The 24,205-nt window shown below is 39.0% G+C and overlaps 1 protein-coding gene across 1 annotated transcript; it reads right to left on the reverse strand.

The window, feature by feature from the left end:
* OC90 (otoconin 90) lies at positions 1-23,484 on the reverse strand. Its single transcript, XM_064505506.1, has 13 exons — positions 23,439-23,484; positions 18,824-18,883; positions 18,368-18,542; positions 13,770-13,882; positions 11,946-12,074; positions 10,269-10,310; positions 9,376-9,429; positions 6,565-6,615; positions 4,268-4,417; positions 3,971-4,069; positions 1,900-2,074; positions 914-1,020; positions 1-411 (listed from the first exon to the last, which is right to left on the reverse strand). Exons 1-13 carry the CDS (start codon positions 23,482-23,484, stop codon positions 101-103), a joined length of 1,512 nt encoding a protein of 503 aa, XP_064361576.1. The 3' UTR covers positions 1-100.
* Positions 23,485-24,205: the final 721 nt, after the last annotated feature.

Here is a 24,205-nt window from a genome sequence, read left to right on the forward strand (position 1 = left end):
TGGAAAATGTAAGATAGTATACAGTGACAGGACAGAGTAAGGTACACAGTGGCTGACTGAAATTTTCCATGCCGTTTCTCAAACAAATGGTTACGGTTGGTTATCTGCCTTCATGTTGTAGAATTCTTACTCTTCCAAATGGACGGTGTGTCTGTCTCTTTGCTCTTCTTAATATGCTCCGTAGCAGACCTTCCTCTTCACTGCTTTCCTCAGAGCTAGAAATCCCAGTGCCTAACTCTGTACCACTCAAAGGCCGTTCATATACTCCACTTCGACATGAGACTTTTTCCTCTTGGCATACTTGCTTGTGTGGAAGCTTAAGGCTTTCATTGAAGAAGGCAGAAGCCATGCATTCAGCCGCTGTCTTATCACAAGCGCATAGTAATTTCTCACACAAGGTCCAGCCAATACCTTAAAAAGAAGTTTTAAAATTAATATTTGAAAGCAGTTATAATTAGTCAATGTGTTTTCATGCATAGATGAGCCTTTGACTCCCATTTTCAAATGTGCCTTGAAGTTTTTACCCCAAATTCACATTTAGTGATCTAAATACAAGTCTGACGCTGAGGTGCTGGGCAGCTGAACTGGCTTGAGTTGCATTTGGGAATATTGGGACACCCAGAGCTGACTTACGTCTCCAGTCATAAAATATCTGAATGTATCTCAGTCTGACCAGGAGATTGTTCATAGCCCAGTGATGTAATAACTATGTCAACCAGGAAAGGTGGTTGTGAGTGAGTGCCTGAGTGCATGCTCTCAGGTTTGGAGTGAGCATTACTAACACATTTTGTAAACCCAATCTTTCTGTCTCCATACTCAGCTCTAGCAGCTTATAGGCATGACGGTATTCAGTCTGTAATACTTCATTATTTTCTCACCAGAACATGAGAAATTTCCCCTAACACAAACTTACATTTTGGCTTGTGATCAAAACATACAACTTCAGATCTTGAACTTCTTTCTGCATGACATCCAAATTTCTTAATTTGTTCCATACAACAGTGATGAGAGAAACAGCATCTAAAACAAAGAGCAGATATAAATGGAAAATACTAAATCTTCCTGCTTCACAGAGTACTTGCAATTATTTTAATTTCAATGCAATTTAAAACTGAGGTACTTTAGTCTTCGTGTTATGAAAAAGCCCTTTTCCATTAAGAAAAAGGAAAAAAAACCCAGTAGTGCTGTTCCTACTATCACAGCCTTCTTCCTAATTCCTTTGGTATCCTAATCCTTAAAGGTGGTATAGTTTTGTTTGTTTGTTTTTAATTTTTAGATATGTAATTACAACTGTAGCTGTATATCTAATTCACTGTTGAATACTTCAGGACACTTTTAAATATTGCTACTTGAAAAATCTGAAAATTTCATCATGACAGCCAGAGCCTTGATTAGGCTTGATCTAGTCTACCTTATCATGCATCAGCAGTATACCCTACCAAATGCCACGCTGTAGCAGTGGCAAATCTCTAGGTTGCGGTTCAGATAGTATTTCAGTCAAGCTGAATACTGCCTTCTGAAGGACAGTGTGGCACAGACATATGTTAACTCGTCAGTTCATAAATCACGTTCCAAACCATGCCTTTGCTATGTGTCACTACAGCCCTCATCCTCATCATTTGATATACTCTTCCTGTGCTCTACTCACCTCCCATGACTGTCCCTTATTTTAATCTAGTTAGTAAGTCATCTCCAAAACACACATGTGTTAATAGAAGGTTTCAGCCACACTTCAATATTTCACCTTATGTATTTAATTTGATTTTTTTTTTCCAAATATGGCCTGACTACTGAGCTGTACCTGTAGGAGGCCCAACAAAAAGACATCCTGATCTTGGTTTGTCCCTAGGCACTCCCAAAATACCCATAGCTAATGGCAAATTGTAGGAGAGCCCACACCTGTCCAGCGCATCAGTAGGATAACCTCTTCCTTCTTGGCCACAGTAGCAACCATAAGATTCAAATTCCTGTGGGCATCGCTCAGTTAAACAGAACAGCATCTCTCCTAGTTGAGGCAGCTCTCTCTTCACTCTCCCATTTCCCCTCTCTTGCAGAAAGGTTAATCGTTCACATACTATAAAGAGAAAAGTGTTATTTGACAGATTTCCAACAGTAGGGGCTGTCTTGTGATAGAAGCATTTCCAGGGCCATAAAAGCCTTTTCTTAAGATAACATTTTAATATTTCTAAATCATTTTTCTAGTCCACGACCTATGGCTCTTAAAATTTATTGAATAGGTCAGTAGGAGAAGTGAGAGAAAATATAGTTTAATGAAGAAAGAGATCTCTCTGAAGTTGTAAAATACAGGTGAAATTGGATTACAATCAGAGTACTTTGCACTCATGTAACCCTTCCTAATTAAATAAGATATTTCTTCTAGAATATTCAAATGTAGCTGAGGTGGAAATGAGAATTCAGAACATCCTGACTTAACTAATTGAGAAAATAGTCCTAACCTCTTGTTCTTGCACAGTGATAACTGAGTAATGACTACATTGTGCTAGAAGAAACAATTATATTTTTTCATTTGAAATGCAAAATATGAACACTTAGCATTAACGGTGTATTTGGACTAACATATGCATGATTCCTTCATGTTCTGCTTACAAATTCATCCTAATAAGGCTTAGATACCGTGACAGAAAAGTCAGTAGTAATGTTGCTTTCTAAAAAGAAAATTAGCAGTTAGGATTCTGAAATGACACTTCAAAGAGAATTGTTTCCTGGTTTTACAAACCAAAAAACACAGTATTGGATTATCACATTGATGCTTCTTAACTGCAGGTCTATTCAAGCTATGATGCCTTTATATCAAACGGCAGGACCATGTCCTATCGTGATGGTTAATGTGCTGCCAAGGTCTTGGCATCTCTGCATATGAACACTAGTGCCTCTGTGGCTTCACTCAGACTGGAAGGACTGTTATCATGGGAATTATCCGTAAGAATGGACATGAGAGTATGTTTTATGTCAAGGAAGAAGATGACAGGAGGGGATCTGTTTGGGCCTTTGTGAGGGAAAGGACTTGGATGGGCCTGAATGGTTGGATTCTGGGAAAGAAAGAGAGGGCTGCTTTCCCCCATGGTTTCTCCTTGCTCCCAGGAGGGATCCTGTCTTCCCTTCTGCAACCTCTGACTGACTTTCTGTCCTCTTCCATGAGTAAAGCCAGATTACTTCTGCTGATAGAGAATTCTGCCTGTGCGCCTGCTTGGCTCTTTGATTGCTCATGTTAATTCACCAGTAAAGAGCCCAAAGTTCATGCAACGCTATGCATTATCTAAAAGCTGGTATTTTCCAATCGACCTTTGACAGAAGTCTTGGATTCTTCATATCTGCTGTGTTTCTGTGGTCCTTATTTCCAGCTCCAGGACCGTTTCTCTCTATTGGGAAGCCTAACAAGACAGATGAGACAGTGAGTGTGGATTTACAGCAATGACAGGTCTGAAGCTTCTTGGGGGATCTCTGAACACTCGGCAAGAGTTGAAAAAGCGTCTGAAATGGTGAGAAGGAGACCAACACTATCAAGCCTTCTGCAATAGTCAGAAGGTCAGAATGAGACACTGAGAGAAGTTCCTTTTATTGCTTCTGCTGCTTGTAAAATGAAGTAACTCAAAGGTGTGATTAAATTATTGTCTAAAAAGCATGGAGAAACTTTCACTGAACCATTTTTGATCTTACACTGTATGAAAGACATATTTTAGCCTAATCATAAATAGTTCTTATAAGAGTTAATGCTAGAAGTGGTTATTGATAGGTAACTAGAGTCCAAAATGAGCCAGTGGAAGGAGTTCAACTGATAGAAGCCTTTGCGGATGGCTGTCTCCTATTGTTCTTGTAACAACCAATACATATGCATGTCTGTAGCTGGTTTAGATACCTATAATCTCTGCTTGTAGTATACATGTACTTTTTAATACAGAGGTAGCTAAATTTTTTATTAGATTTAGCTGAAAAACATTTCTGCACTTACCTTTTCCTGCAAATTCTTCGGGTCCTCTGTCAGACAGTGTTGGTTCCAGAGCTATTTCAGAGTGAGCTGTGCTCTGGCCACCTCCCGTGGGGCTTGTCTCTGTAGATTGTGCATAGATTAGACTTGTAAAGATTAGATTTACATCCTTTGTTCCATGTAATCTATCTTGATTTACAGAGAAAATAGTGTTATTCTACACATCTGTGGGAAATGCTGAGTATTCAGATAGCCATGAACAGATATAGGGGTTTTACTGTAAAATAGAATTAAAATAGATGTGATTCAATCTTTACTTGCCTTTTTCTTTTGTCATCGCAGGTGTTCCTGCAGGAATATTCTCAGTGGGGATAATTTTGACTTTTATTGAGTTAATATCTCCTGGGGATGAGGTTAGAGAAGTGGTTCTCTTTTCCACTGGGACTGCAGCTTCTGTAAATCCATCCTTTTCTAAATAAGCAGAAAGAGAAAAGCAGAAGAAGACATGAAGCAATAAACAGTAAGATTTCCATTTTAGATAGCAGGCCAAAGTAATAGTGTAGAAGGACAAAATTTGTGTGAACTGAAGGCCATAGAAAAAAACATTCAAGATAAAGAGTGAAAAAACAAGGATCATTTCCTCACATATCTTAGCAGAAAAACAGATGCTGGTTAAGTAGGACCAGTGCAACTGCTAGTTATTTTTCAAAATTTTGTGTGTTGTATAGCGAGGTAAAGAGTTGTATGAACTACTGAAAATAAGATGAATTGCTGACTGGTCAGCCTCGCTGAGAGAAGAAGTGCAAGTGTGATGTCGTTTTCTGAGTAAATTGCTAAAAAGAAAAAAAAAAATCCGTCGATTCAGATGAGGATACCAAACCTAATAGCAGTATTAGTGAAGGTAGAAAATGATTTGAATGATGCAGAGCTGGGCAACTAAAGGATTTTGGGGTTGTGACAACAAGGACATATCAAGGGGAAAAATAGTTGATGTTGAATGGAAACATAATTTTAAGGAGGTTCTTTTGAATCAGAATGAAATGTATATTTATTTTTAGATGATCTCAAACTTTGACTAGGATTTTTTTTGCTGAATTTGGGAATTATTGAATGTTTTCTTTCTTTTCTTTTCTTTTCTTTTTTTACTTTTTATGTAACCTAACTTTTAAATGAAAATACTGTTTTCAAATGAAAGTAAATTGGTTTTATTTTTTGCAAGTGTCTGTATGAAGACTAGCATTTCAGAAACAAAATACTTCATTTTAGAAGTGACTAAGAGTATAGTTTCCACATGTTTTTATTCCTTCCTTAAAATTCCTTGTCTGAACTTATTAATCGGATTCAACTCAAATTCATTAAATTTATCCCTCTGAAGTTCTATTTTTAATTTGCATTGAAAATAACGTGTTTTAGGATAAAAGAATAGATTAAAAGAATGAAAGAACTAAGAACAGAAGGAAGCCTATGAAAGAATATAGAAAGAGATCAACAGCAACACACTACTGTTAACAGCTCAGCAAGGTACACATTATATGCCACTTTGATAGTGATGCCTTAAAATGAAGCAGTTACTGCCAGATGTAGATAGTATAACTGGAGTTTGGAAAATTCTGCTATCTTGGGATATTCTAACTAAGAACAGATATTACAAATTATTTTCCAGCAGCCATGCAGACCTTCAGTGTGATGCATGGATTTTCTGATACATTCAAGTTATCAGACACCATCACCTACTACAACAGTGTCATAATTCTGTATTGCAGGTGGGGGCACGCCTGCTATCCAGACAGTGTAATCTGAGTCAAAAAAGGTTACCTTATACTCTCCATATTCAGTGTTAGACATTTTCTAGTGCATTTCAGTCTGCCTGAATACTTTAATAAAAAAGGGGCCACTGAAAAATTCCAAAACAGCATGACACGGTGATCCACTTACTTTTAGCTGTGGCTGCTGGTGTGACTGTGCTCATAGTGGTAATAACTGCAAAATATGAAATAGAGTTTAGTGTAGGAAAAAGTTCCATGAAATTGTATATAATAAAGAAGGAGGTAAAATCTAAATGAGCCCTTCGGGCTGCAAATGCTATGAAGGTGTTGTAAAGGACCATTACATATAGAAAATCTTCTGTGAATTTTTCACAAGTACTTTCATAAGGAGTGCAAATGAGTGGCTGGGGACAAAAGCAATCAAGTACCTCTTAGTCTGGTTTTGTTGTTTTTGTAACTGCTATCTGAATCTGACCTAACTTTGAAGTTAGCCTTGCTCTGAGGAGTTGGTAGACCTGGTGGCCTTTAGCAGCCCCTTCTAACTTGAATTACCCAATGATTCTCACCGTGCATGAGTTTTTAACTATGATGCTTTCAGGTGACATATTGCTATGTCATTCAAAGGAAAAGAAAAGCTAAGAGTCACTGGTCTTTTAATAAGGGGGTTGGGTCAGCAGAAGCTGTACCTCTGTGGTCTCTCGTGATAACTGGACAAAAAGCAGAAGCATCATGGTAGTGAGCTATATATTTCTGTAACACCACAGAGCTTAATCAATCAAAATCCATTACCCCCTGGAGTCAGAAATGCCTGTTTTTTTTCCAACAAAAGTGTAATCACAGACTCTTTCTTACCTCCTGCTTTGGAGGTCCCCACAATCATCTCACTGGGCTCTAAAGAAATCACTGTTGAAGACAGAAAATATAAATTCAGAAAACAAGTCACCTGCATAGACTCTTATGAGAAGTCAAATTGCTGAGAAGAGCTTTTGCAGCAAAGGAGGAAGACCCAAGCATTTCAGGCACAGAGATTTGCTTGTTTTTCTCTGCAGTGTATTGAATGTTGTAGGAAAAGTGTTACCCATAAAATAATCTCATTGCTATGTTCAAGTGATATATTTTACACTAACAAAGAGGAAGCACAAATATGAATGAATACAATACTAAATCCATCTGACAGACAAATACACTGAAGAGAATTAGGTCTAAAATCTCACTATTACACACAGAATGAATACCACATTTACTCATGAACACCTTGTCTTTGACTGCATTGGAAGTCAAGTACAGCTACAAACCCAAATCCTTCCCTAATCTCTATTTTATTTCTTTATTTGATAAACTGATTTTCATTTTGATAAATTATAAACATAGCTATCAAGTAATCCTAAAACTTTTTTCTTCATCTTTTTATGTGTTGTTAGCATGTCGCGATGTGAGAAAAGAAGACATTTGCCTTTGAATGGGTAATTGAGTAGTGCCTAGCTTTGGCTTAATGCAGTTTCCACTGTAGTCAATGGTGAAGCTCCTATGGGTTTAGATGGAGAGACAACTTGTTTCCAAATATTTCCTTCAAAGTCTGACTACACATGTTATCTGTGATACAATTTCATCTTTCTGTAATTCCTAATACAGGTTTTATCCCTTGACCATATTTTGAGCCTTGTGATGAATTATGCCTGAATAGAGTGCGTGAGTAATTGTCTTGGAGAAAGTAAAAGATTGCTACAGATGTGGAAATACAGGTGCACTCACTTACTGCCTCAGGAGTTCTCAGTTTTGTATTACCAAACTCCCTAGTAGCAGCTAGAAAAACATGAACCCAGACTGGAGTTGTTGTCAGATGAAGAAAGTAAACAACAACACATATCTGGTAAAGAACTTATTATCTGAAAAATACAGGACAGGTGTGAAGGAACCGGTCAGCACTGACACTCAGCATAAAGGGTTTTCAGGTAGGTGTCATTGTGCATGTCCAAAGTAGCTTTAAAATCGTAGGACATTTTAAAGTCCAAACCATTATTCCTTAATTTAAAAAAAATATGATTTTTCATTATTCCAGATTCTCACTTGGGGCAATGATTCAGACTGACCCTCCATCCCTGTCCCTTCCTCCTTCTAGACTGAGGCCGCTGTTCAAGCTTGGGAATTGGCACGTAGAGGCCAGGCATTACCAAGCCACACTGGGTTTGGGAGAAGCAGCAGACAAGGAGGATTGCCTTGCTACACTGCTGGACTGCATTGCAACACAGCCGGAGCTACCATATCACGGCAGAGCAAGTTGCAGCGGTAAGAAAGCACGGCAAGCACCGTGGCCTTTGTCATTAGCTTTTCAAGGGAAAAAGGCAGCAGATGTGACCAGTAATAACACAAGTCCACCACAGTGCAGGTTTGAGAAAAGAGGGAGCTAACTTTTCTGCCTTTTGTCCCACAAGCTTACCAGAGGAACACAGTATGGCTCAAAACCTTGTTGTTAAATTCTTCAAAGGTAAAACATTCCCTGTCTTACCACTCCCATAAAATTACTTCTGAGTTTCTCTAAGGTGAGCAGTGGCTTTGGTCACACCAGTGCAGTCCGTGTTGCTTGTGTAGTTTTCAGATGCAGACTCTCTGTGCATGGCACAGTATGGCTTTGCTTGCTATAAGGGCCATGCTACAGGGTACATCTGCTAATTCAGGCCATGGATTGTCCAAGGCTGGACCCCTGCTGTAGTGGAATCCTTTTGTCCCTAACCCACAATGAAATGATTAACTGTAAGTCAAATCGTTACTGAATTACTGATTAAAACCAGCTGTAGATTTCCAGGATGGGTTTGCTGCATAGGATTGAAGCAGGGGCTTTATGACTTAGCCCACCCGTATTAGGTGTGCCCTGCTGGAGTCATCCGGGCTTCGGACGACTTCTCCACAGGGCCTCTTCATTTGTACTGCACGTCATGCACATAGGAAGAGAACACAACACCAGAACAATGGTGTTTTGAAAACATCCATTCACATATAACATAAAACTCATAGCAATTGTTTTTAACAGAAAAAAATGAAAACTGTCCAAGAATGGCTAGGCCAGGAATTGGGATGCAACAGATACAGAGCAGGGAAGAGACTTAAACCTGGATGTCTACACAGCAAATAAATAAACCACCAAACCTTTGGCTGGCATGCAACAAATCATGCTCAGTCTTTCCTCATGGTGTTGCTAGAGCTTGCATAATTAAATGTCTCTTTAAAGACAATATGTGATTGGCTCTGAGGAGCAGTGGTTGGCACCCACACAGCACTCCTCTGCCAAGGAGCTCACCTGCTACAACCTGTGTTTCCTGGGCGGGGAGGAAGGTCTGTTTTGGTGAAAACAGATCTTGTCATGGAATTCCAAGTATTAGCCCTTGGTAAAATTACTGTAAACACTAAGCGTGTACAAACACACACACACACACACACACACACACACACACACACACACACACACACACACACACACACACACACACACACACACACACACTAGAATTGGTTCAGGCTTGAATTGGATCACCAAAACATCATATCTACTTTTCTATCAATCCTTTTAGAAGGGGTGAAAGAAAATAATCAGCTTATTTCCTCTATTTTATTATTTCAGCTGCTGGGAGCTGACAACAGTGCTTCTTGCACTGTGAAGTTACAAACCTTCCACGGATGCAGTTGCAGGCTGCGTTTTGTCAGTCTCATGGTGAAAGATTTCTGCAAAAATAAAAGCATTCTTATTCCAAAAAGTCATGGCTTACAGTGTTCATTAAATAGGAGATTGATGTAACATGCTTAGAATTATCAGAAGGGAACCTATTTCTTAACATTTTTACTATATTGTTTGCTATAGTGTTATAATTATTATATGATATAAATATAGTAAATATTACTATAGGTACCAATAATAAGGTTAACAATATTTTAATCCTACACTAGTATTTATTGATTGCAAATACTAAACTCTGCTTAGTGGTGTACAGCATAATAATAATAAAAAACCCTTAGTCTCTGTCATAAAGATCTTTCACTCTAAATAAGAGAAACTGATCAACAATAATCATTCTTTAAATTCCCATTTGAGCTGGTACTTTAATATGTGGCCTATTGTAAAGATAAGAGGATAAGATTAGTCCTACTTAGATGTTTAAATCTAAGCACTTGGCTAAGAACATTGCTGAAGAAGGCCCTTAAATGGGAATATAAATAGAAAAGGACCCATTTGAAAATGATTTTTAAAATGCTTTTAGTGTGTTTCCTCTTTTATTATTTGTGAATGAGATTCAGGGTTCTTTGCTGAATTCCTTCTCTGAAAAATGAACGGTTTGTCTGAAATTTTCAAGACCACGCATGTAAAAGCTTGAGTCACAAAAATTCTGCTTTGGCTTGTTAGGCTTTTTTCTCCTTCTTTCATATTTTAATATCTTGCTAAAAATTGTCTTGCTTCTTGGAAAGGAATTCATAGCTTCCAAAATGCTCATGATGATACTTTTTCAGAGTATAAATCGATCTTGATTTAATACATTCCAGTCAAAGAATTAGAGATAAGGACATACCCTCCATGTGAAGTGTTGTCAGCTCTTTCATGCTAGTTGTTTCTGAAAAAAGAGAAAGCTCTCTTATGGACTAAAGTGTCAGAAGGGGAGACTTTAACCATTTAATCTGAATATGACAACAAATAAGGACTTACTGAATTTATTCCCATTTATTCCCATTAAAGCAAATGTTAAAGCAAATATTGATATTTGATACAAACTTTCTCTGTAATAAAGAATCTGCCAAAATCATTTTCCTATAAATTGTCAGATAGAATTATATTTTTTCAAAGCCTGAAATAGACAGAACAGCTACACAGAAATAAAATAGCACTAAATAAAAATGTGTCCTACAAAGGGTTTTATTCAAGTAAGAAATATAATCAGGAGCCTAAAATTAGTAGAGGTATTCAGTGAGCTAAAATTGAACCTGTCTTTATCAGCAGTGGTAAAAGCCGCATGATTTTCTTGTTAACACCTAACAATTTCCTCTTCTTTTTATACTGTGCTGCAACTACCATACTTTATATTAGAGACATCTGATCCCAGTGAAAGAATGCTGGCTAATAAAAAATAATTTTCTGGAATTGATGCAAAATTTCCTGTGGCATTTGCTTTTCTCTTGGCTTATTTGTGAGGGGATGCACAATCCAGAGCTCTGTATGTGAATATCTGGCCTTGACACTGAGGTCTGTCAGTGTGATCTGAGGGACTCAGAAGACTTAGCATTGCTTTTTCATGTCTGTATCAGCTTGGGAGTTTGAAAATCTTCCCCCGTCATGCTCTGATTGCTCCTTATGCATTAAGTTTTTAGTCCAACCCTGTTCCCACAGGACATGTTCATACTCATAAGGCTGTAATTTCAGCTACAGAGGACAGATCAGTGTATGAAAATGGAGATAAATATCCCCTTCATCTTTACGGGGGAATCTTTATTTCCAAGATGGAAACCAAGAAACAGAGCAGAGCTGGGTCTGTTTTTGCCCTTCTAGCTACTTTTTGCATGACTGAAGGGAAGATTTAAGCTTGCATTATTGTCAGTTTGGCATTTCTTCTAGCTTAGTAGGTCACTAATCACCCTAACTAGAATCCAATTCAAGTCAGAAGGGGCATCCTGAGATTATCTGTTCCATCCCACTGCTCAGAACAGGACTAACCTAGAGCAGGCTGCTCCAGACCTTCTCCAGTCACTTTTTGACTCTCTCCTAAGACAGATATTTCACCATGTCTCTAGGGCCTTGTTCCAGGATTTTACCACCCTTAAAAGAAAAAAAATTCATAATATCTAATTGAAATTTCCCTGTTGTAACTTAGGTCTGTTGCTTCTTTCCCTGTCTGTGTGCGCCTCCAAGAAGAGCCTGGCTCCATCTTCTCTATATACACTCACTAAATAGTTGACGACAGCAATAAGATCTCCCTGGAACCTTCTCCTCTTACATCATGTTCTCCAGCCCCCTAACCTTCTTGGTAACCTCTCCTGGACTTGCTCCAGTACCTCAATTAATCTACATTCTCCTTCTCTTTCAGTATTCATTTGAGTACCAGTAAATGGAAAGGACACATGAAATGGAGACTAGGATGGAGTGCCAGATTTAGGACAGGAAACCATCATGCTAGTGCTTTGTTCTCTTTGAATCCAGTTTGATGCCAGGGGAAGAACTGACAGGAGAGAGCAATAGGTCAGATCCTTATTGTTACCTGTAACCAGAGATGGACAAAAGGAGACATCTAGGCCATTCAGGGAAGAGTTAATATGTGCATGCAGAAAACATTCAATAGCATCTTTGTCGCAGTTGCAGAGGAGCTGTTCACAGGGATCTCCAGACTCTGGAAAAACAAAAATCCAAACAAGGTGCTATTGAAATATCTTCTTCCTCTCTCTGCTTTTCCTCCCTGTAGGGTTTGTGTCTATATTCATTAGTGCATACCTATTTATACTGTGTTTCTTCAGGCAGGGAGGTTAAATACATTCAAGTTTTATAATCCCACACAGTTTATTTTTAAAACACCATTCAGTGTAAGCCAGCACAGCCTAGCAATTGACTGCTGGAACAGTAGCCCATACCTGTTTTGTTCTACAGAGCAATGAACGCTATAGAGCAGTACTTTGCTGCATTTAGTTTTCCCAAGTAAAACTTAAGCCTGTTTATACTGAGTCTGACATTTCACAGACTTCATAAAAATATTTGCCCTAATCTCAAGAAGTCACAGTCCACAAGTCAACTTTCATGTAAGATGTGTTTTGCCCCTTAGTTAAGTCTATGAAACAGTTTCCCAGGAAATAGTTTCCCATATCAAAATCATTTACTTTTCAAAGCTTCAAAACACATTTTCTTTTCAGAGCGAAGTTCAACGTTCAGAGCTAAGTTCCACGTTCACATTTTCAACATGATTAAGTGTGAAAAGTTTTAAGCTTTCCCAATATTAAGTATGGAAAGAGTTAAAAAAAAATACTATTCATGTTTAAATGCACTTGGATCTTTATAGACTGGCCTAAAACAGAAAAATATTTTTCATTTGAAACAAGTAATCAGAATTTTAGCATATGATTGTTACTTAAACAGGTTATGTGTCTACTGTTTTTGAAATTCTGTCACTGCTCCTCTATCCTGGTATCATTAAATCATGTTCTAGTATATACTTTTTTTTCTGAGAGTTAGCACTTAGTGAAAAATGATATTAAAATAGATAAGGCATTTAGGACCACAGTCCACACATGCCAAGACCTGCACCAGTATTGCATGGAGTACCTCCTGTTATAACGCCACTGTCTCTTTGTCCTCACCGGTGATTGTCTGCTTGTTCTTTCATTTATGAACACCTTCTGGCTGCAGCTCCAGCATTACTGATATTGGGCATGGAGGGTCATGCACAGCCATATCATAGCCATTCAGGGCTTTCAGCATCTTACCAACCATGCCAGCATGAATTAAAATTGCCAACTTGCTTTTTGGGCTGAGAATGGAAAATTATGGGTTGTAATTTTAATGACATAAAGAAGAGACATTTGAGGGTAAAGTTATTTGAGGAAAAATGTTTGTCCTCAAATTAGAGGCCTTAAAAAATCCACTCTTTTATCTCAGGTATGTATATGACCCTGTGAAAAAAAGGACTGGGTACCTCAAAGTATAGAAAAGTCAGTCCCTGTAGTTTCAAAGGGGGAAACTTTTTCAGCTGATTGCCTATTATCATCTGCATTCCAGATCTATGGAGAAGTCCCAGGAAAAGCTCAGTGGTCCTGCAAAGTGAACACTGCTAACTCAGGGACACCTTAGCAAAAGGCTGCCTGTAAGAGAGACTGGCAAGTTTCTAGCTATTGGACTTCTATTTTCATATTCAATTGGCCTTTGGTGCCTCCATGTATTCCAATTCCAGCTGCATTCAGACCTCAGTGGAACACCTACTTGCTCAAGAATGCAGATATGGAGGTGGTTTCTGCTTTATATATGACTTTTGGTAGATACATCAAAATAAATTTCTCAGTATCTCCAGTATTATGCTGTTGCTACAGATTAATCTTACCACAGATCAGCCTTTCAGTAGGGCAGCTGACATCTGTAGAAATCTTTGATGGATCCCATGTACACTCCATCTCCATTGCTTCCTCATAGCATTTGCGATGTTGGAAACAGCAGCTTAAAGAATGAAACGACACAAAGTTCAGGCACATTAGCTTCCTTTCAGTGGAAGGCTGTACTGCTATGTTCTGCCTGTCATCCCTATACAAGAATGAAAAAGGAGAAAGAGGGGTCCTCAATGTGGTCAATAGACAAAAGGCTGTGTACTGGTTTCCACTGATTTAGTCTAGCAGGCTAGGTACAGCTGGATGCAAAACATAGCTCCTTCCCTTGTCTCTGTGCTGCAACTGGCTGCTCACCGAGGCAATCAACACAAGGCACGAAAGACGAGCCCCACAAAGCAGGTCCTAACACCTAAGTGAGGCACTTGAGTTCTCTGTGCGATGTTGAGGGAGAGGGAGCACTACAGAACGGGATCCAGAAGTCCCAGAAAAGCCAGCAGGACATATCAAAAGGAGGCGTCTGGCTTTTCCTCTCAGCTTACAGAAAGGTGGTTGAATCACAGCTATATACCTTTTCCTGGGGCTAAATGCCTCTCTCATGAGGCAGAGTAGGAAGTGGTGTACTTGCATTTAACCACCAGTCCAGTGGTTGGAGCGACCTGCAGGCTATGGGAGACCATGCTTAAATTTCTCTCCTGCTGTGGAGACTTGAATTTTTACAAAGACTCTGCAGGCAATTTAAATGAGAAGTCTACTACGAGTGCCTGAATATCTACCCACAACGGTGTTAACTCCCTGTCCCGCAGCTTGGATCTAGAGCTCTAGGCTCCAGTCCGGGCACAATTTGGAGAACTACGCAGGACTTGACATTCATGAAGGGTTAATTTCTCTGCAATGCCTTGTGAATCACCATGTCTCATTATGAGGTACACAAACATGTGCATTGTTATCCTCTGCTTCTTGTACTTTTTCTACTACACAACAATCAATTAAAATGCACCATTTAGCCATGGGAAGGGACCCTGAAATCCGTTTGTCACACCAGAGTAAATCAGCTTTGTCCTACCGCCAAACTGCAAAGGCAGTTAGAGATCTTGTGTTTTCCTTATGCTCTTGCTGTCACGCAAACCCCAAATGCCTGCAAGGCCACATTAGCTGTGAATAGCAATGAACACTCAAAACAAGCTTTTCATCAATCCTCTCTTCTCTTCAGCTGTTTTTTCACAGGCAAACCAACTATTCCTATATTATAGCAACATCTGTGTGCACTGACATCAGCTATAAATGAAATGCTAGTAGAATAGTCATTATTTACCCAATATAAAATTGTTGCATAAATTAAGCAGGAGCTTGCTGTTAGATTTGGGTTGGAATGTCCTCATTTCAGTGAAGGGGACTCAGAATTTGGATCAGTTCTAAAATTACCATTGGCCTTCTCTATGTCAAATGCAAAGATAATGTTAGCACCCAAAAAAAAGCACCTGCTGCGAGGAAGAGTTAACTTGTAATACACAATGTAAGGTGTTGACTTTAATTTAGCTCATGTAGTGATTTTATTAAATACTCAGTTAATATGTTTTTGCATATTACCCACGGTCCTGCATATGCACTGTACCTGCTGGTGTACAAAAGTACTTCTGCACTGATCAGAGCAGGGAATACACACCTCCCCATTCCAGGTTCCCATCAGAAGGTGACACTTCCTAGCTCAGCAAATATTAAACTTCTCTACACAACCAGCAAAGCCAGCCTTGTCCAAGCATGATCAAACTTTGGACTTGGTGAAAGACATCACTGATAAAGTTTTCTCCGGTTACCAGCAGAGTATTGGTGCTCACAGACAGCTTTGTGCCAGCAGGTCAGTAGTAGGTAGTGCTTAAGTGCATGAAAGTGTTCAGTCCGTTGGCCTTTCCATACAGGACATGGGCAGCTAATGGCTAGCTTTACTGTTGCAGGTTCATTTGAAGAAGAAGATTTTTTTTCTTTCTTTGTTTGTTTGTTTGTTTGTTTTGTTTTTCCTTGTTTGCTTTGTACCCAGGAAGCATCAACAGAAGCTGAGGAGGAAAGTAACCACTTCTTCTCATGAACCTTCAGAATCCATTTTCCTGGACTCCAGTGTCTCTGCTGCCTGTCAGCCGTTTTGCTCCCTGCCGTAACCTGGCCTAGTGAAACTGTGGTATTGTATCAAATAAATTTGGGAAGAATACCACCCAGCAGAGAGGCCCTGATGGTTCTTCAGTGCCCCAAACCCTTCTTAGATTTGTTTTAGAGTTCAGACTTCGGTGATTAGGTTGTAAGCTCCAACAGGAACAGGCTTGTAACCAAAGAGCTCTCATGAAATGTCACAGCAGCCACTCCACTCTGTGCCTGGTATTTAGTGATGCTTAAGCATCTAAAAGCTTCTCCAGCTGCATAATTACTCTAAAACTACCAGTAGTCCATATATCTTTAGATCATTGCAATTACATCAACAGGGCTACACTTAATCAGACAATTTATTTACATGCCCTTTGCAAGCAGGGGATTCTAAAGTGTGAATTGTCCTCTAGGCGTGTTTCTCTTTCCCCATGGACTATGGAGGTAGACTAGGCTCCTAATTTAGATGTGTCAATTAGCTACTCTATTACATGGGATAAAGTTGGTTTTACAGGTACAAATAATCCCTAATCCCTAAAACTTCTGTGGACATGGCAGTGCCAAAGCCTGAAGTTTATAAAACCAGTTTCTAAGGAAAAAAAAAACTAGGTGAAAAAGTTACAACTGTGTGAACTGTCTCTCAGAAAGACATATTAGCTACCTGTTTGGAGAGCCTATTTAACCAAGGGCGTATCTTTGTCAGCGGCAAAACAATAAACCAACAGTCTACACTCATTGCAAACTACAGCGGGATTGCCTTGCTGCTAAGGAAACCTAACTAAGGGACTGCTAACCTCTGAAAAGACAAAGTGACTCTGTGGATTTTTCTCAGGACAAAACTGCTGATAGATTGTTCTGCTGTTGCTGTATTTATGTCGTTGTGCATTAAAGTGAAGCTGAATGAAGAGAAACTCCAGGTGCTCAGCCCTTCAGGTATCAGCTCACTGACTGACTCAAGCTCTCATTTCAGAATGTCATCATGTTTATTCAGAAAACCTTTCATAAGAAGTCCCATGGCTTTCTTCCAGTAGCAGAGTTAAATCTGCATTTTCCCAGGCATCCCATCCTGGAGATTGGATGGATTCATTTTCACCCAGCTGTAGTTAATTAGGCCTTTCTAAGCCATTGTTGCCTTCACTTGGGAAATCATTACAGGGCCCTGTTGGAAAAAAACCTCTGTCTCCACTTAGCCATGGATGGATCTTGGTCCTCTTCAATTTTCTTTTCCCACCTCTGAATGACATAAGTGAATGGCCATTTCATTTACCTGGTTTGATACTACATTTTTGCTTGCTAGCCCAGTCAGGGACTGGAGTATCAGCTCTTTTCCAGTCACTGAAGATAATGGTCATATTATTAAAGTCTGGATGGTTTTGTTCACAGTGCTAAGTAGTTGGAGGAACCACTGAACTACGTTGTTCTTCATTTTGCTTCTCTCTGCCTAGATGCTCCGGTGTGTTATGTCCTTGTATGTAGATATTCAGGGCAAGATTTACCTACTTGACCTCCTGGCTGCTACCTGAAGGGGTATATAGCTGTAACGTGATTCTCTGGACACTTAAGTCCTCTAGATGCCTACATTTCCGACAGAGTCCACTATGTGCTTACGTTGCTGGTGGTGACACAATATTACATAGCTCCCAATACCAACAATTTGGTAAACCTGTAAGCCTATTGAGATTAATATTCTTCCACTTCTGTTATTAAGAGGGCCCCAAGTTGCGGCACTGGAGCATCATGTAAATATGAGACAGAACACAAGCAAATGATGAGGTTTTGTTCATGAAGATCTCTTCAGAGTTTTAAGACTTCTGGGTAAGAGATGTCAAGGAAATGGATATGGTGTTTATTCTATTGCTTAGTGGTCACTCTTAATTACCATTTTAAACCAGCTGTGCCACCAGTATTGCACTGGTGGAATTATATGCAGTTGTGTGAGACTCTGCTTTTATTTCTAGGAGGAAAATATCTCTCCATGTCTAACTATGAGGAAATAAAAGAGAAACCCTAAGCTTTGGGAAAAAAGAAAGAAACACATGCTCCTGTGCTGTACGTTATGACCAATGCTTGAGTCATGGCCTCAAAAATATCTAGTATAGCATGAAAGATAAACGTCTACCCAGTGACGTGGTCTTATATGGGAACCTTGACTTCATCTGGTTCCAGGGCACGCTGTTACTGTGTGTCTACCCAGGAAAAAGATGGCACTCAACGGCAGATAGGGACAATGTTGGACAGGCTGACTGACCAGAGCTGGAGTTCTTTTGTAAGTCACATCAGACACTTCAGGTTGCAAGTGAGTGATGACTAGATTAAACATAGATGGGTTGTGTGATAATTAATAAATCTTCCATTTTCTTACAATTATCCTTAAATTGTTAGGGCGTGTCATGCTTCCGATCAGCAGAGCATGAGGACGACAGCCAGCCAGCCAAGAGAAGAGTTCTCATGGAGTGAGACTTACCTGTCTGCTTCATCCACGGGAAGCCCTTCCACCTCAAACCGGCAAGAGCAACCATAGTCTTCAAAATCCCTGGGACAAAACCCAGTAATACACTTCATTTTGTTCACAAAATTGAGCAGGGCAGGGAAGTTAGTGAAGATGGACTGCAACCAAGTAAAATGAGAACCCAGGCAGTCTGAAAGGAGAACAGTCATAAAGGCATGGTGAACAGAGGTGAGACAGATGTGGCTGATGTGGAGGCTACTTGAATGCCTCCACATTAGCATGAAAGCAGGGTCTAAACAAGACCACACAGGAGCGCTGAGCAATGGCTGGACACTCAGCAGTATTTAGTATTATAATAGTCTCTGGGGAAATCTACAGCCTCAGAAATCCCCCTTCCTTTTCAATATATCTAAAAGTAAATTCCATACCATTTCTATTCAGTGCTCAAATACAGCTGGAACACATGCTTACCAAAAAATAATGCAACACTTCCCACGTTTTGAAAGACTCCATTGAAGAATGTGGCATTGTCTAAACGAAAAAAAAAGAACAAAATGCTTCTCTTAAGAAAGGCAGGTGACAAGAACTGTCCCCCCAGCTGCCCCTATCTTGCTTCCAGTTATAAAAAGAATTGAGAAGCTGTTACTAGGTAGCATATAGTAACTACACACTTTCCTGCAGTGTGGCACTCTGCTTCTGGAGTATGAATGATTCCCCCCTGCAATGCAAAAAGCCTGCCCTAGATAAAATAAGGGATATCTTTGGCTTAGCACACTTTCACTCATGATTCAGGGGCCCCAGTTCTGCTGTGCTGATGTCCCTCAGTCATGTTGTGGCTGACTGAGGCCACTGAAGTCAGGTGCAAGTAAGAGATGAATCAGGGATGGAAGTTGCTTCTTTAATATTTTTTACAACATAATGGACCCAGAGTATTAAGCAAACCTAGGAAGAAACATGTCCTGTTTCATGATGTTTCACTCCCTGTTTCATAGTGCACTGCCATCCTTTCATGGCCTGCAATACTGTACAAAGTAAAGCTTAAATCATTCTTACTTAAAATTCTTTCAGGTGTGTTAAGAAGCTCTGGTAGAAAAGCTGGTGGCTCCAATTCTTGGCCACCTACCTCTGCAAACAGATATGAGAAGAAAAAGGTTTTAAATTTGAAAAAAAAGATCATATACTTCATTACCGCACATAAACTGCATGTGTTTTGAATACCTTGCTACACTAACAAGCTGATTCAATAAAGAAAAGAAATGGTTGCTTAGCTCCTCCACACCCAGGGAAGCCCAGAAGAGTGCTGATAAATCATGTTGGCTTCAACTTGAAAATCAATCATCTGCTAAACTGTGATGTTACCAGGGAGGCTGTGCTAACACTAACATTCCTGTGCTCCGCTGAACACTAGTGCTTAACTTATTACTGTATAAAATAGCTGTATTTGACCAACTTCTTATATTGTCCCAAGTGCTTCTATTCTGTAACTCAGTGATTTCCACTTATTTGAAGTCAAAATTCTGATGCAAAATCTCTGCAACTGCTTGCTGTCACAGTGCGCTCCAACCTCAGTTTGATAGCGAGAGATCTTTTGTATTAGATATATATCATATTTCTTACTTTGCATTTTGCTCTGCTGTTTCACCAGGGTGCATAAGGATTTACTGTCTAGGTATATGTGTTTAACATTTTTCAGACTTGCTGTTCACTTAGATAGCAGGTTGAGTCTACAATCTACACAGGCAAAATTATAGTGTGCTGTATGATATGCAGTCTTAGAAAAGGCAATCATTCTCATCAAGAGCTGAAGCCTCTCACACTGGTTTCTCTGAGTCCTTATTGTCTATGCTCTCTTCCTATCGCTATTTCTTGCTCAAGTTAACATTTTTTTTTCCTTTTGAAGCTGCTGCAGTAGATTTACCATACTTTTATTTTTCCTATTTGCCATGTCCTGAATTAGGATGAAATCTAGTAGTTGGTCTCTCGCTTCCAACAATTTTTTCCCTGTTCTTACCTACTTCACAAGTTTGGGAGAGAATATTTTGCTTTGGATTTATTTACACTTGACAATTTATTACAAAGAATAAAAAAGTCAAGGGTATTTAATGGATCAAGGATCTAAAGATCAAAGAAAAAAAATAATGTTAAACTCATGGTGTAGCTTATCTCTCAGAATAACTGACATCAGGAATATTGTCCATTTTTCCTCTGAAAGACAGACATGGAAACACATTACTAAAATTCTGGGAAAGAGATGATAGTTATCTTGCTAATCTGTTGCATATTCTTGCAATAAGTAGCGGTGTAAGACAGGGAAGCAGAGCAGTGGTTTTTTTTGTTTTTTGTTTTTCTTTTTAATAAAAGGCTTAACTGGATGTTTAACAAAGAACCAGGAAAAAAAACAAGACCTTTTTAGATTGTATATACAGAACTTCTAGGGATCTAGGAGTTTATTATAACTTCCATGGAGTGAACAAGAGGTTGCTGGTAAAGGTTAATATATACCTCCAGCAATTAATTTCTCAAGTCTGGCGGCAAGCTGTGGATGTGGACAGAGGAGGGTAGGAAGAGGCACTTCCTCTTATGTTATTGGCTCTCTGCAAGTGTTAGCCGCAAGGAAAAGCTTTTGGATGAACAACAGTCCATCAGAAATGTCCTTCATTGCAGCAGGTCCGTGGGGAACAGACTGCTTTTCACAAAACAGAAAAGGCCTCCCTATAAAGGCTGGCCTTTTCACAGAATTAGAACAAGTCTGTTGAAAACTTGACAGCCACAAGGAATTCAGTTTCAAGCAAAATAATTATGTACTAGCAAAACAAATAACATTAATGCTATATATTCACACACACATTAGACCACGCTTTAGAAAAGCTGTCCCTTATTTTCTGTCTTAAAGCCTGTATTTCCCCTGAGATGACAAATGTCCTTTCCCCAAGCCATGTTCTATCAATTGTATCCAGAGCCAGCTTTTGAAATATCACAGACCAGCATAGCTCAAACTCTGTCTCTATTGAGCCGTTGATCGTTTAGTGCTTTCAGCAAAATTTTGGGAAAAAAAACCTGAAAATCCCATTGACTTGAAATGAAAGTGTGCATGTAAGTCATTTCAAAAACTCTGGTCTGCATTCTTGAGACTGAAGCTGAAAGAGAATATGAATGATAAAGCCACACTGAAAGGCTGCTGGAGAGGTATGATTGTTCCAGCATCCTTCTTTTGCACTTAATTCTTCTCAGCAGACTTAATTTGAACATACCCAGTTAACACACAAATGTCTGAAATTCCCTTGGAGCAAAGTCTATGCTGCAGGTTCAGCTTCTTGGGAAGCCTTTCGCACTTATTTTGTTTTAATTGTGGGTGAGGGATGATATTAAAATACTTTCTGGATGAATCATTCTCTCTCTCTCTCTCTTCTTCCCTTCTGCTATCAGGTATTTTGGGGCTAATGTTCCTATTTTATTCCCTCTCTATCCAGTGAAAGATTGAACTACAAAATTCAATCCTTCAAATCTCAGAACACCCCTGTGAGATCAGCTTCTCTCAACTTTCCCTAAAACTTGCTAAATGACTTGGCTCATGTCCTATAGAGACTTGTACGATACATTAGCTCGTAGGCTTCCCAGTTTCATGCCTTATCCACAAAATTTCCTTCGTCATTCAGCAGCCTGTTGCTACTCGGACAGTGCTTCTCAGAAGTGTTATCTGAACAAATCCCATAAAAAAATCTGTGTACTCTCAGTTGTTTTTATAATCATGGCTAATTAAAACGTCATAATACAGGGCATGGATGCAACACTGTTCCTAGTCATCATAAACTTTAGGGAGCAGAAGACTTGATTGTTCTGGGGAAAATCAGGGTGCAGCAAACCAGACTTATTTAATTTATCCAAGCTAAATTAGATTAGCTTCTTGCAAAGCTGCTAGTTCATGCACAGATATTTGCTTTAGTCTCAAAGTAGAGATTGACAGAATGGATCCCACATGAAAATCAAGAATCCTCACCAAACCCAGAAAAGCACCAGGACAGCATTTCAAGTCTTTGTGCTTAGGCTGGGTTTCTTAGAAGGTGGGGGGCAAGAATCTAAAAACTGTGGCATAGCCTTTTGAGGCTTTGGCAGAAAATTCCTTTCAAACACTATGTCAAAAATTTCTGAGGGTCCCTATAATAGGCATTATCGATAGATAGTCCCCTTTACATTTGGGGACTAAATACCCGCTTTTTTTTTCCCTGAATAAATGGTGTAGATATTTCTGCATTTTCTATCACTACTACTGATCTCTGTCTCTTTAGTAGGGATCTTGATGTTGAGCTTCATTAATATATTTTCCCGTGTGTTCTCTGTTAGACCAGTTTTCCCTTGTCTTCCAGTCCATGCCAATCCTTAGAAGAGAGGCAACTGCTGAAGCTGTAGTAAGTCAGAGCAGAATTTGGTGTACACCAAGTTGCCGAGCTTTCTTTCCACTTCAGAAATAACCCCGCAGAACAACCAAAAATTGTGTTAGACCTTCTAAGAGGCTTTCTCTTCAGCTGCACGCTGCTTCTCATCATGACACTCCTACACAGTGCAGGGATTGCAGAAATCATCGTTTGCTTATCCCTGTCACTGGCACAGCTGGAGGCTTATTCTCCAACTGATGATAAAAGCTAGATTTATATGAAGAAAAGCATATATTATTCAGAGTAAAATTTCAAGGAGGAGCTTTATTTTTTATATCACTTGTATTTCAGGACCTGCTGAATGCTTTGGAGAATTTAGATAATATGCATTTATTTAATGACTAGAGTCTCTTCATATGTAGTTTGTGAGGTTTATTTTTTACTTTAAAGGATTTACATCATGACCAAATGCCAGCAGAAATCTCCAATTTTGTTTGTATTTTAAGCCAACTTAATGTTTCTTGCTTCACTAGAAGTCCTGAGGGAAATATGTTTAATAATTACCCTGTAGTGACACTTACTAAAGTGGTGTTGAACAAGTACGTTTGGAGGGGTAGAAGGCTTGCTTCTAAAGGTTTGTTTCCAAATGCACATACTTAAAATAGTATTTAGGCATAAATACCAAATAATTGCGAAAATACATGGCCACTTACCAATGTACAACACCGTTGGCATAGACACCAGCAGAATTATAATCATTTTTGGTTTAATCCAAAGGCAAGAAGAAGTCATACAGCAGACTGGTGTGCCTGATGAGTTAAGTAAAATATTACACAAAATGTTATATCTTGAATCTGACACTTGGAAGACATTAGCTCAGAAAATCATTATTTTGTACCTTAGCCATACTTCTGCTTAATTCAATGCCATTTTTACACTTATCATAGTAAGTGCATGCATTACACCAAAGATGAGCCTTATGTACACTCCAGTTTTTTTAACATTATTTATTTAGGTATTGCTTTAGGTAAGTCAATAGGCTATTCTAAAGTGCTGTAGACAAGGAAAGTCCATTTAACTACTGTTTTCAGTGCACTTAAAGTTTCTTTTGTTTTGCAGTTTTCATAGCTTATATGATCTAACAGAACATTCAATTAATTCTTTACACTTTTTAAATGCAGATATTGTGAAACACTGTATAAACGAGCTAACATTCTGCAATTAATTCTATTGAAACTAGCTAATCTGCAATCCATTATATTAGTTTGCTTCACATCATATAAAGATGTCTCCCACTTTGTAGTCAAACATTCACTCTAACTTGTGTAGAGATTTATCTAACGTATCATCTATTTTTCTAATCATACATACTATGTTGCTTGGGGATCTTCAAGTTCTGGGTGCTTGTCCTTTCAGAAATGTGTATTAGGTATTCTTCTGAAGCCAAAAACTTTGCAGTATTATTCATTAAATGATAAAT

Source organism: Dromaius novaehollandiae, chromosome 2, assembly GCF_036370855.1.
Source record: "Dromaius novaehollandiae isolate bDroNov1 chromosome 2, bDroNov1.hap1, whole genome shotgun sequence".
Classification (NCBI taxonomy): Eukaryota; Metazoa; Chordata; class Aves; order Casuariiformes; family Dromaiidae; genus Dromaius; species Dromaius novaehollandiae.

Bases quoted from the DNA above. Each gene is read 5' to 3' on its own strand.
- OC90 (XM_064505506.1), bottom strand. From the start codon at position 23,484: ATGATTATAATTCTGCTGGTGTCTATGCCAACGGTGTTGTACATTG. The intron at 4,070-4,267 runs GCAAGTAAAGAT...CACAATCTACAG, and splicing joins TGCGATGACAAAAGAAAAAG to AGACAAGCCCCACGGGAGGT. The intron at 412-913 runs GTAAGTTTGTGT...CTTCTTTTTAAG, and splicing joins TTTTGATCACAAGCCAAAAT to GTATTGGCTGGACCTTGTGT.